The sequence below is a fragment of the Sinohyriopsis cumingii genome, chromosome 11, assembly GCF_028554795.1.
Source record: "Sinohyriopsis cumingii isolate HCF-2022 chromosome 11, ASM2855479v2, whole genome shotgun sequence".
In the NCBI taxonomy this organism is placed as follows: domain Eukaryota; kingdom Metazoa; phylum Mollusca; class Bivalvia; order Unionida; family Unionidae; genus Sinohyriopsis; species Sinohyriopsis cumingii.
In genome coordinates, this window is record NC_142971.1 from 7,468,756 (window position 1) to 7,481,896 (window position 13,141).

The window sequence follows — 13,141 nt, forward strand, 5'->3', positions numbered from 1 at the left end:
TAATTTACTTCGACGTGTATTTTGTACGTCCCCATACTATTCCTTGGAGGGCGTATACTTTCACCCTCGTGGATTTTGCGATACTGGATGTAATGATCTCTGAGAAATAAAACTAGTTGAGCATTTTTCACAATGGCCTCTTTGCTTTCTTTGTTATGATGATTTGCTAATATCAATCATACAAGCCTCGATTGTAATTTCAACTACTGTAAGTCAAACTTTTGGTAAAAATGTGTTAATATGTTTTGGCAAAACGTAAAATTGCAAATGCTTATCAAATCTTCACAGTTTTTCTTCTTTTAAGTTACGTAGATTTTGCATGTTGTCTGCATTCTCATGATACCTAAACTGAAGTGATCTTTTTAGAAAAGTGCTGGAACTAAAGAAGGTTGTCTATTTTATCCGGCCGCCAATGTAGTGAGGACGCAGCAGATGGCCCTGTACCAGTTTGTTCTTTCAATCCACACTGTAATATGCTTTCCAGAGTTGTGATTTCCATGTGTTCATTTGTTAATTTGGCATTTACAGTTATTTTGTATAGAGTTAAATATGCTTCGTTTTATATTGGACAGTTTCTTGGCGAGTTATTCCCGTAAACTTACAGAGTAAGTCTCGTCTGAGTTGTCATTACAGTAGTTTTTGCCTTGAATTCTGACGATAAAAAATTAAAAGTTAACAATAACAGAGCTAAACTAAGCCAAAACAAGAGCAGGCGCTTCTGCAAAAAAAAGTGGCTGATTTAAACTTGTGGTGGCAAGTGATGTTTCGTAACGTGGGTGTGCCACCTGGAGTGAAGTTGACAGTGTTAATAGTGTTCTTATTCCTTTATCATTTCTCACCAGTTTTAGATATTTAGAAAAAATATTGAACACGGGGGTGTGAAATCAGACTGTACAACACTGTGAAAACCAGGCCCAACCGTCATCAAACTTTACTCAATATTTCTAGTACTATCTGTTACTCTAGATAGGAAAATCAACCTCGATATGTCCAAGTATAGTTTTTTGTTTGATCAGAATATTTTCGATTAAGATTTTGGGTCAAGTACAATTTGATGGCCGAGGAGCCGAATAAGTTGTAGGTAAGTGAGTTGGGCTCGCGCTGAATATACGACAAGTAGATAGAAGATGGCCGAGGAGTCGAATAGGTTGTAGGTAAGTGAGTTGGGCTCGCGCTGAATATACGATAAGTAGATAGAAGAAAAATAAACATTTGGTTCTTGTGAATTTTGTAGAGCAAAAGAAAAGCAGTACAGGATGATTTCTTTTCAGTTTGCATAGGAATGTTGCACCATGGCGTTTGTAAACCATTGTACAAAATGTGATGCAAGATTCATGAATATAGTTTACATTCATATACATTCAAAATATGGTACATTACTAACCGTAACTCAATAATTAATTTCATTTGCTCAGTTTTATACGTTGTAATTGAAAATCACGGCTGACTTATATGTAGCCAAAAGAGATTTCTTCACTACATTATCTGTATCAATATATATCATACAATTGCAAATAACGTATTGGAGTATGCATTGTTACATTAGTTCCGAGTAATTAACAATGAATCTGTCATATATCCATAATTTATTAATCTCCATATAAATGCTATCAAATATGCACACACACAAAAAAATGGTACGGTTAATCCATCCAGAGCTGAGCATTTACCAAAATTCATATCTTTAACGACTTTCCTAATTATTTAAACATTTTCTTCGAGTTGTGTTTTCTAATAAATAAAGAATTATATATGATCAATGTATGCCTTCAAGTAATGTTTTTACTCATTCGATAACTCACACGCATTGCGAGTGAATGACTAACTGTCGCAAAATATACACTCTTGTCGGTAAATTTTACAGCATCTTGCTGTAAAATGTCTTTCTTTTCTCTTTCATTGGTTTGATATTCCAAAAATATGACATAAAAATTATATTAGCAATATTTATAATTGCAAATCTAACATATATACAAGTCATTTTGATCAATGTGAAAACCATAGCCCCTTAGCGAACCCCATCTTAAAATATATTACCAAATACTTTAACGGCCGGATATGGTATTTTTTCGCCCTTTCTTATCCGATATTTGTTTATAACGAAACATGAAAACTAACACTGTCACTATTATGATTATTTTGCACGACTTTATACCGAAATCAGGATGAGAAAACAATAATGGCGAGTTTCTATGTAAAGATAGAAACACATTAGTCACTTCAATATTTGTCGGGCTAGTAGAGCACGACAATGCACTCAGACTGTCAAACAGTGGCTTACGATCAGCAACAACACAATGTCCGGTATACATTAAAGCAAGTTGCAGTCTGAATAGAGGTGCATTTCGCAGTGCGCAGTGTAACGACTGAAATGAGGATTTTGCAAATGTGAGTCAGACGGTATACTTTATTTATCTGAAAATGATAATATTTTTTTGTTATGTCATTTATAACATTTTCATCTTATTTGCATATTCATTTAAAAATTAATGAATATTTCTTCTTATGAGATTGATTTTCCTCTATAGATTTTATTGGTATATTTACATATAGTGCACTTGTTCTATTTACTAGCGCATGGGCAGTTGCATATGCCCCTCTCTATCATAGCATTTTCAACGCACCCCTCTCTATCATAGTATTTTCAACGCACCCCTCTCTATCACAGTATCTTTAGAACACCCCTGTATAAGTGAAAACATATGTACAAATGGAAAGGAATTATAGGAAAGATAAGAAATCAGAAGGAAAAAGAATTTGTGAAAATTTAACGGTATGAGTTAGAAGACTAACACAAAAACATACACAAGAATATCCCAGACAAATGCTTACACCATGCCGTTGGCTTCGCACGCTGTTGGTGCTTTACAGACTTTAGCAGACAATTATTCAGGTGCTCTGCCACGGATTTCTTAAACTGTTACGTGGTTTTGAATATCTGCTATTACAACAGCTATAATTCTAGTATTTATACTGTCATTGTTATTTCATCTTCCATAGCACCAATAACACTAATATTTGACAACTTTATTATTTAATTACTATTTAACAAAAGAAAATTATAGATAAGAAATAAACAAATAAAATTTGACAAAATATGAAATTTCAGATCCTATTCCTAATGATGCAAATAAATATTATGTTAATTGTGTAAGTTTTATTTTCTATAAATTATTGTAAAAACATTTTCACGTTTATCGAAATGAGATATTGGATATGGTTCAGGCTGCTAATTAACAAAACTTTTTATTGTTTTCATTATCCTTTATAATATTTAATTTTATGTTCATTGATTCTTCCAAAGGTTTTATAACCACATTCTGAATTAAACAATTAATAGCATGAAGTCTTAACTTCACATCTGCAGTTCACTTTATTTGATTGTTGTTGTGTCTAAACAGCTATCCATTTATTGTTCCTAAACTATTTGCTAACTACTTTAGTTCTACAAATTCATTAAAACTTTTTATTTGACTAATTTCAAGAATTCTGTTATTATCTATTCAATAAATATGTATGATCATAGTAATGCTAATACATAAAATAGTACACTTTGATTTAGTCTTGATATTCATTTTGATGTAAAACTTCGATTGCTCAATAGAAAAATATCTCCAATATCTTTATCTATTTAAGTGTTTATACTAATATTAAACATTACTGCACTTTAAAAATATAATTGCAGTTAAATTCGATATCATGATATCTTTCTTCAGCAAATAATGATTCCCAAGCTTTCCAGTACATGGAGGGTGTAGTTAAACGTATGTTATTTCAATATGAACGCTCATTACTTGGATCTATATGAAATAAATTCCAACATTTTTTTAGGATTGATTTAATTTTATATGATTATTATTAGCTGTATGTCCTGATACAGCTATTCATGCTTTAGATATACGTTTTCTAAATCGATAATAAATTTTAAAATAATATAATGATCCAATTAATTTTGATAATCTAGTATCAAAAGCAAACCACATCGATATGCCACTTCCTGCTGTTGCAACCATAATCCATCTTACACGATTTTTCAAAAATTGCATAGCACTTTTAGATTTATATCTATTAATTTCATTATTATCAGTTAGGCATATTGTGCAGTTTTGAAATACATAGAAAGGATTATGACTACAAAATGTATCCTAAGAATAATACATATAAATTTGACGGCACATATTATGCTCAAAATATCTACTGTTTCTCCACTAATTTCATGATTAAACCCCTTTGTTGCAATAGAATATTTGCTACTATCACTTTCTGTCAAACCTTATTTCACCAAATTTTATTTTACTATTCATTATTTATATATACGTTTTGTTAAAATAATACTCATTTGGTTTGAGTGGTTTAGTACGGAGGTAAACTATGGACCTCAAACGCACAATGCAAGCATCCAAAAAAGTTCATCTGTTAAAAGTTTTATAGTTAAATTGAGGTTAAAAAAGTTAGAAATTGTATTTGTTTTCTTTTTTTCCCCCGGAGATAGTGGTTTAAAAACAAGAGTTTTGTTTTATATTTTAGAGGATACGTAGTACTAAGTGCTAGAAAATACTGATATTATACCACAGTCGAATACTAAATTCTAACACTGCAATACTAAATGTAAATAGGTTTATTCACCTTTTGTAATAGAATATTTATTTCTAACACTAAACGTAAATGAGCATGACTGGCAGAATATTCAATTCAAACATTGTAACTTTGACCGGAAATAGGCTTGTTAACCGTATTTGTAAAATACTCATTTCTAACAATGTGATATTAACCATAAATAGTTTTTTTTTTATCTTTTGTGTTGGAATACTCATTCTAACACTGTAACATTTACTTTATGTAATAGAATACCAACTCTAACACTGTAACATTAATTGTAAATGGGTGTAGTTAATTTGGTCTTTTTGTTTTCTCATTGATTTAAATCAAGTCAACGCCAAAACTCTTTCTCCTTGCAAATGATCTATTTTTTTTAACAATAGACTGATTTTTATCTACAAATATTTTAACAGTTTTGCTTTTCACCAAATTCTTTATGAATGTATTAAATATGGAACTTTTCATTATCCCCCCCCCCAAATTAGATCTTTATGTCATTGTTAGGTTTTATTAAATTTGTATTCAGTACGGATGATAATAAAAAGACAGCTCTGAATATTATTGTACTTTTAAACCCGACTGTACGTAAAGCTTTATTTCACTGGCATATTTCTCTTTATTTTTCAATGTGTTCTGTAATATTGGTACAGTTTGGTTTCACTTTTGTGATAATCTATTCGGGTTTTTTTATGCTGTAACCCTGATAGATTATTTTCATCTTAGCTAAGGGGTCGTTTCAAAATGGTAATGTAGATGTAAAGGAATATACAAATACTCTTCTAAGATGTTTGAAAGTCATGCCCATCTAGAGACTGTGGGCAAGTATCAGTTCATGTCCCACTCAGAGGTTGTTATGATATAGGCACATTATTAGTGACCTTGACCTTTCAACAACACGTACTATGTGAATCAAAACAAAAACAGAATTTACTGCATTGGATTGGATGTCATACAACAGTTTCCTCCCCGTTTTGACTGATGAAATGTCCATACACGCATTGAAAATACGAATATATATATATATATATATATATATATATATATATATATATATATATATATATATATATATATATATATATATATATATATATATATATATATATATATATATATATATATATATATATCTATCTATCTATATATATATATATATATATATATATATATATATATATATATATATATATATATGTGTGTGTGTGTGTGTGTGTGTGTGTGTTAATTACAGCATTTTGGAAGACAATACTGTTTTGAGGCAATAGAGCGGAGTAGTTTCTGGCGCAGTCATATCTGTATCGCTGAGTCATTTTATTCCTCATTCATGATTACTCAGTAGTCATGCGTGTAATTTGTGCTGTGGTTGAACAATAGGAAAGAAAAATCTAGAATTTAAAATGAAATTAACATATGGCAATATTATGTTTTTAGAAAGTGATGTTTTCACCAATCAGTCTTAAGTAACCAATAATAAAATAATAATTTTTGTACTGAGGAATTGTAACGCTGCAGTATCACTAAAAAGTTGCAATTAGACTTTAGAAAGTGCATAAGTGCATTCGTTCAAAAGTGATCAAGAAATCAATAATTTTTTAAAAATAATAAATAAACTAAATGTCGCCAACGCCCAACTAGCATGTGTGTGTGTCTCTGTTTTTCTAGCACGCAACATAAGAAACGCGCGCGCGCGTGTGTGTGTGTGTGTGTGTGTGTGTGTGATATTTGGATTTTTAATGAAGATTTAAATAAATTTCAGTATTATCGCTATGATGTCTGCAGTGTGGCAGTTTATAGTCATGTCTAGCACCGAGTTTAGTGCCCGGCATTAGTAACACGGTCTACCTGTATCGAAACTTATAACTAATACAACGGATTTAATAAACAAATGTAGGAAATACATAGAAAGGTAATTAGTGAAGAGATGCCTTAAACGGATGACTTGCACGTTTACTGAACAAACGAGTTGTCATTATTTATTTAATTAAAATTATTTATTTCACTAAAATTAAATATTTATTTCACTAAAATTAACTATTTATTTCACTAAAATATCCTGCATTGTACTAAAAGGGAAGTATTTTTTTCGTTTTCGTATACAATGACTTCGTACACAAGGACTTTGTATACAAGGACTTCGTATACAAGGACTTTTGTATATAAGGACTTCGTATACAATGACTTCGTACACAAGGACTTTGTATACAAGGACTTCGTATACAAGGACTTTTGTATACAAGACTTCGTATACAAGGACTTGTACTGCATTTTCTAAAAACAGCTGATTGAAATGACTGGGATGTTTAGTGCAATTAACCTTGGCCGAACCCACCGAATCGTACATGTTTGATATCTCATCCTACGCACACACAAAACAAAAAGAGACTGAACTAAATTAACATGTTTATTTTTTGTTTAGGCTCGAATTATTCTTCATTAGTTTGCAATCTCCAGATAAAAATCGGACAAAAGATACTAATTTTCTAAAACTAGTATGCACTAACATCTGAATGTCTCATTTCGTGTGGTGATGTCTTTGAACCTATACGTTATCATTTCGTGTGGTGATGTCTTTGAACCTATACATCATCATTTCGTGTGATGGTGTCTTTGAATCTATACGTTATCATTTCGTGTGGTGATGTCTTTGAACCTATACGTTATCATTTCGTGTGGTGATGTCTTTGAACCTATACGTCATCATTTCGTGTGGTGGTGTCTTTGAACCTATACGTTATCATTTCGTGTGGTGATGTCTTTGAACCTATACGTTATCATTTCGTGTGGTGATGTCTTTGAACCTATACGTTATCATTTCGTGTGGTGGTGTCTTTGAACCTATACGTTATCATTTCGTGTGGTGGTGTCTTTGAACCTATACGTTATCATTTCGTGTGGTGATGTCTTTGAACCTATACGTAATCATTTCGTGTGGTGATGTCTTTGAACCTATACGTCATCATTTCGTCATTGGGATTCTAATTGTTTACATGATATCAATATATCTCAAATGTTAATTAAGTTTAGGCTCTTTCTGATGGCTAAAATGTGTACTCAAACTTTCATCTTATAACATCAGATTCAAAGTTATTCTACGTACAATCATTATTGCGAACTTTTTATAAACTATCCGCCCTCGAAAAATGGAGGTTCTGTAGTATTTTTCTTTATTTTAGACCTTTCATTCTCTAGATGCTTTACCGAGTTCTGCTTTGTGGGGATTTTTTTTTATGAAGCAAAAGCTTTGCTTCTTTTCAACGTCAAGTTCAAAGTTAGATAATAAAAAACAAACATGAAATGCTAAATTGTTGACATCAGACACAAAAGACTTAAAGAGTTAAAATTCGGACTAAATTTCATTTCACTCCGTCTGTAATCCACGTTATGATAGTGACTATCTACCTCTCGACATGCTTACCTGCATTACTTCCGGTCTCTCTGCTACATGTAATCAACATAGTAGCACATTTGTAATACAAGAAGCTCAGTAATAACTTTAGGACAATGCAAAGTAATCTAGTTTCATTTATCATGTTTACAGGGATCTGCACCATTTCCTCTGCATTGTGATACTCTGTTTGTCGAGGGCCGATGTCAAAATGTACCAGGATGCCTGTGACTTATGTAACTGTACGTTGGTCAGATTCAATCAATGGCATGTTGACTGTTCCAACAGGAACCTAAATTCATCCACGGTACCTACCGTATACCCTAACTCAACAATTTCCTTAAATTTCTCCCATAACCCAATCGGTGAACTGTTTAAAAGCCCGTTTTCTGCATTGGACAAATTGGAAATTCTAGATCTATCTTATGCCAATATAAAGAGAGTTGATAAGTCCGCTTTTGTCGGTTTAAAAAACTTAGAGGTCATGAATATAAGTCACAATCAACTACTGACGTGCAAGAGATCAGAATCCATGCGATTTTCCGACGATTTGACGAACCTGAAGGTGTTAAAACTGAATCAGAACGTCAACGGCACACCAGGAATGGATATCTCTGTCCCCGATGAAGTTTTGGGGCAAGTGAAGTCGTTGCAAACTCTTTACATTGATGGCCTCATCAACAGCACGCTTGGTCCAGGGTTCCGCAATCTTGTGAACTTGACCACTATAATCTTCTCTGGAGAAAAAAATGTTGGATATTGTGGATTCAAAACAATTACCTCTGATATGTTCAAAAATGTGCCGTATTTAAAATCATTAATTATCTGGGAATGCCAGGTTGAGTACATACACGAACAAGCCTTTTCTCCTTTGTCGCACCTTCATCTTCTCGACTTATCTGGCAATAAGAAACTGGAGATAAATGGATCTGCCCTCGGTTTTAAGGGATTGAAGAACACGAGCATAAAAGTGTTGAAGCTAAATAACATCTACCCTAATTTTCACATCGGGATTAGGATCAAACGAGAGCACATAGAAATGCTTAGGGATACAAGCATCACAGAAATGGAATTTATTGGAAACAAGGTAGAAATGATTGACAGTGAAACCTTTGCAGTTATGCCAATAAATCTCACTAAACTTAACGTTTCCCTTAACCGATTTTCGATGGGTGACTACCTCTTGCTCACGGTCCTTTTGAAAAACCTTACCGTTTTTGATGCAAGCTATCAGTTTTTCTCGCCTATTAATGCGATAAATTTTAAGAAAAGAGATGTCACTGCTATTCTGGACATTACAAACTGGACGAACCTCACCATTCAAATACCAGAAAATCTAAAAGTAGCTAACTTCAGTCACTCAAAACTAGCATTTCCAGTACTAAATTTTGGAATCGGGAAAAACAGTCTTGAATATCTGGACGCTTCTTACTCTATGCTGTACCAATGGACAGGACCTGTATACGGCTTTGATAACCTGATCTACCTGGATCTTTCTAACAACCACTGTTCTGAGCTGTCCTTCCAGTTTTTTGACCATCTCCCACGCCTAGTCACCTTGCTTGTGTCCAACAACCTGTTGGGAATAGTGATTCCAAAAGACGTTTCCGGGCAAATCTTTAAGAACCTAGCAACTCTTCGGTACCTTGACATGTCGAACAACAAAATACCTTCTTTGAACGAAAATATATTTCGGGGACTGGTCAGCATAAAACTTCTTAACCTCAGCAACAATCTTTTAGACATGTTTCTCGTGAATATAGGTCACATGATAAAACTTAGGGTACTTGATCTATCGAAAAACATGCTGCAGGTTGTGCACTATCCAATACGTATAGCACTGGAAGACATCGCTTCTATGACGACTGAGATAATTAACGTCAACATATCCTTCAATCAACTCAGATGCGTGTGTTCGACCACTAAATTTATGATTTGGCTTCGCGATACGAAAACCAATGTTGTTGGCATGACATCCTGTGTGTTAGCAAATGGCACGAAGGCAGTGATAAGAAACAAGAATGACTTCATTCGCGATATAAACACGCTGGATAAGAAATGCATGTCAAAATTCGGTCTGATTTTGGGTACAACTATTAGTATTTCTGTGGCTATTGTCATAGTTGTCGTGGGTATTGTATACCGTTACAGATGGAAGTTAAGGTACTTGTATTTCATGACCATGAATAGGTCTAGAGGATACCATCCAATTAGTAATTTTGATACTGACAACAACTTTGTATACGATGCTTTCGTTTCCTTTGCAGATGAAGATCGCGGGTTCGTTCGAGATTTTATGTTAAAGAAAATGGAACACGAAAGAGGGATGCGTTTGTGTGTATCGTTTCGTGACTTTGTACCCGGTAGAGAGATTGCCTCCAACATAATCGAAGCCATTCATAACAGCAGAAAGACTGTCATGATTCTCACCGAAAACTTTTTGCTGAGCAAGTGGTGTGTGTATGAGTTCCAAATGGCGCGTCAGGAAGCCATTCACAGTGGCCGAGACACGTTCTTTGTCATTCTTTACGAAGATATCCCGGCCGAGCAGATCTACAGGGTTGTCAACATGAGAGACGTTTTTCTGTCAAACTCTTACATCGAATATCCACGTGAGGATAGATTGGATTTTAATGAACAGGCACTGGATATGTTCTGGGATAGGTGCATGCAGGCAATCAAGGAGAGATGACTCGGAATTAAACGGCAAAATCCGCAAAGCATTTGTATATATTTAATGATTTGAGACTTGCACTGAGGATCGACTGTTTAGAGGTGCATGATACAGGGGCGGATCCAGAAAGATCATTTAGTAACGGTTACGGGTGAGGTATATAAAAACAGGAGTCTGTGGGAAGGTAAACTCCATTGGTGACCCAGGGAAGAAGGCCCCGAAATTCCTGCATTGGTTGGCTTATGTTGTATAGAAACTGTTTCTCACCAACTGCATGATAATTTCTATAAACAGGGTTAGTACAATTCACCACCAATATAATTATATTTTGATGCTATAAAAACATAATCTACATTATATTAAATTTAGTTTATAAAATTATTTATGCTAAAATTGCGGTTTCTTAAAGTATACATGAAAACTTGTGTATTAAAAAATAAACAATCTTGTTTGGCTTATGTTGTATAGAAAATGTATGGTCATGAAGTCAAATTATTATTGTGTATGTCAATGTAATTGTGATCTTGTGAGTATTAGAAAAAGGAAATAAGAGAACACAATAAAAAGTAAAACATAATTTATTTAGTATTTATTTACAACATAAATATCACACATTTCTTCATTCTTCTCTATAATCTCCTCTGTTATTCTAGCCTTGTATTGTACAGAAATATCAATACAAACACCACAAGCAAAATGCAACATTCATTTCACCTCAAGCCAATACCAGGCGAACCCAGAATATGTTATGACTGAAAGAACCGTAGCAAACAGTCGTAACAAATGGTGTCAGATGTGGGGTTCTGAAAAATAAATTAAAAACACAATTTTTGAAATATAAAAGATTAAATCAAATTAGAAAAGTTTTGTATCTTTACTTGTTAACCAGGTATTGGTGGTAAAAAAAAATGGATGAAAGAAGAAAAAGCAATTCCCTAGAAAGTGTTTGTGGAGGTGTATCTCTCTCCAGTGAAATTGATACTGAAAATGAAAACAGAAATATGAATGAAAATTGGGAAGTGAATACTTCCTTCGAGGAAAGTTGGATAGAAACTTGAGTCAATTTGCACATCAGATGCAAAGTACAATTTGGTCTATGAGTGAGACAATGAGTACGCAATTTGAAAATGTTTCTCATCAACTGCATGAAATGCAAGAAAGGATTGAAAAAGTAGAAAGTAACTCGTCTATTAAAGAAAACTCAAAAGCAAATCGAGTTGCAAAAGAAACAGAAAGCAAAGTGGTAACACATAATGTGCATGCATTGCATAAATTGTCCCAGAATGGTGGAACAAACACAACCCCTAAAATGAAACCTCAGTTATTTGATGGAAATATCGACATTGATGAATATCTCACTCAATTTAACATTGTCGCAGAAATCAATGGTTGGAATAATCACTAAAAAGCATTGTACCTAGCTAGCAGTTTGTCCGGGGTAGATCGCTCACTGCTCAGTGAATTGGAAAATGAACAGATAACAAACTATGATACTCTAGTTAGAGCTCTCATCAATAGATTTGGTTCTATACACAGAGCAGAGATCTTTCGATCAAAGTTGAAATCTCGATACCGAGAAAAAGGGGAGACACTTCCTGAACTAGCTCAGAATATCAGAAAACTTACAGGATTAGCCTATCCTTCTGCAAGTACTGATGTGGTTGAAATTTTAGCAATAGAACAGTTCACTGAAGCCTTCAATGACTCAGATATAAGACTGAGACTTAGGGAACATGGCTCAGAGACCATATCAGAAGTTGAAACATTGGCTGTAAAACTAGAAGCACACAGAATAGCTAATAGACAAAGAAACAGAACGGTTGGTTCTGTTCAAGAGAATTTTGGTAAAGGGTGTGAAGATTGCAAACACAACTGTGGGAGTAATGAACTCAAAAAAAACTTCGAAAAGCTTACTGCAACAATAGGTGAACTTGTTCAACAAGTAAAATTCAACCAGCAAAGCAATAAATCACAAAATCTACATGGCTCAAGACGTCAGATGATTGATAGAAATGATGCTAATCAGTCAAGGGAAAGATCTGGTGGTTTTAACCATCAGCAAAATAATATCAAACCTAAATGGGAAGATAACTCCAGATATAATTCAAATTACAGATCAAATTATGACAATTCACGAAGATTTCAGGGTAACTGGAGAGAAAACAGAAATCAAGGTCCGAGGCAAAAACCAGGAAAACTGGAAGGGGGCGAGCGTAGGGACCGAAACTCGTCCTCCTCTCATATAGGGTCCCCAACAATTAAGCTTAATAGTCTGGGAAAGGATTAAGGATACTTTGTACTGGGCACAGTAAACCATAATGAAATGAAATTGCTTTGTGACACAGGGGCAAGTGTGTCTATTTTAAGAAAGAGTGTTGCAGAACAATGGTCAAATCCGCTAAAAATCAATCCAGTAAATACCAGCTTACTGACATTAACTGGAGAGACTGTACCATTTTTTGGTAAAGCAAATGTGGATATAA

At 33.8% G+C, this 13,141-nt stretch overlaps 1 protein-coding gene across 1 annotated transcript; it reads left to right on the forward strand.

Annotated features, from left to right (window-relative positions):
- The first annotated feature begins 2,094 nt into the window (after positions 1–2,094).
- Positions 2,095–11,235, forward strand: LOC149787573 (toll-like receptor 4). Its single transcript, XM_089973735.1, has 2 exons — positions 2,095–2,388; positions 8,138–11,235. Exons 1-2 carry the CDS (start codon positions 2,372–2,374, stop codon positions 10,674–10,676), a joined length of 2,556 nt encoding a protein of 851 aa, XP_089829861.1. The 5' UTR covers positions 2,095–2,371; the 3' UTR covers positions 10,677–11,235.
- The last annotated feature ends 1,906 nt before the right edge of the window (positions 11,236–13,141 follow it).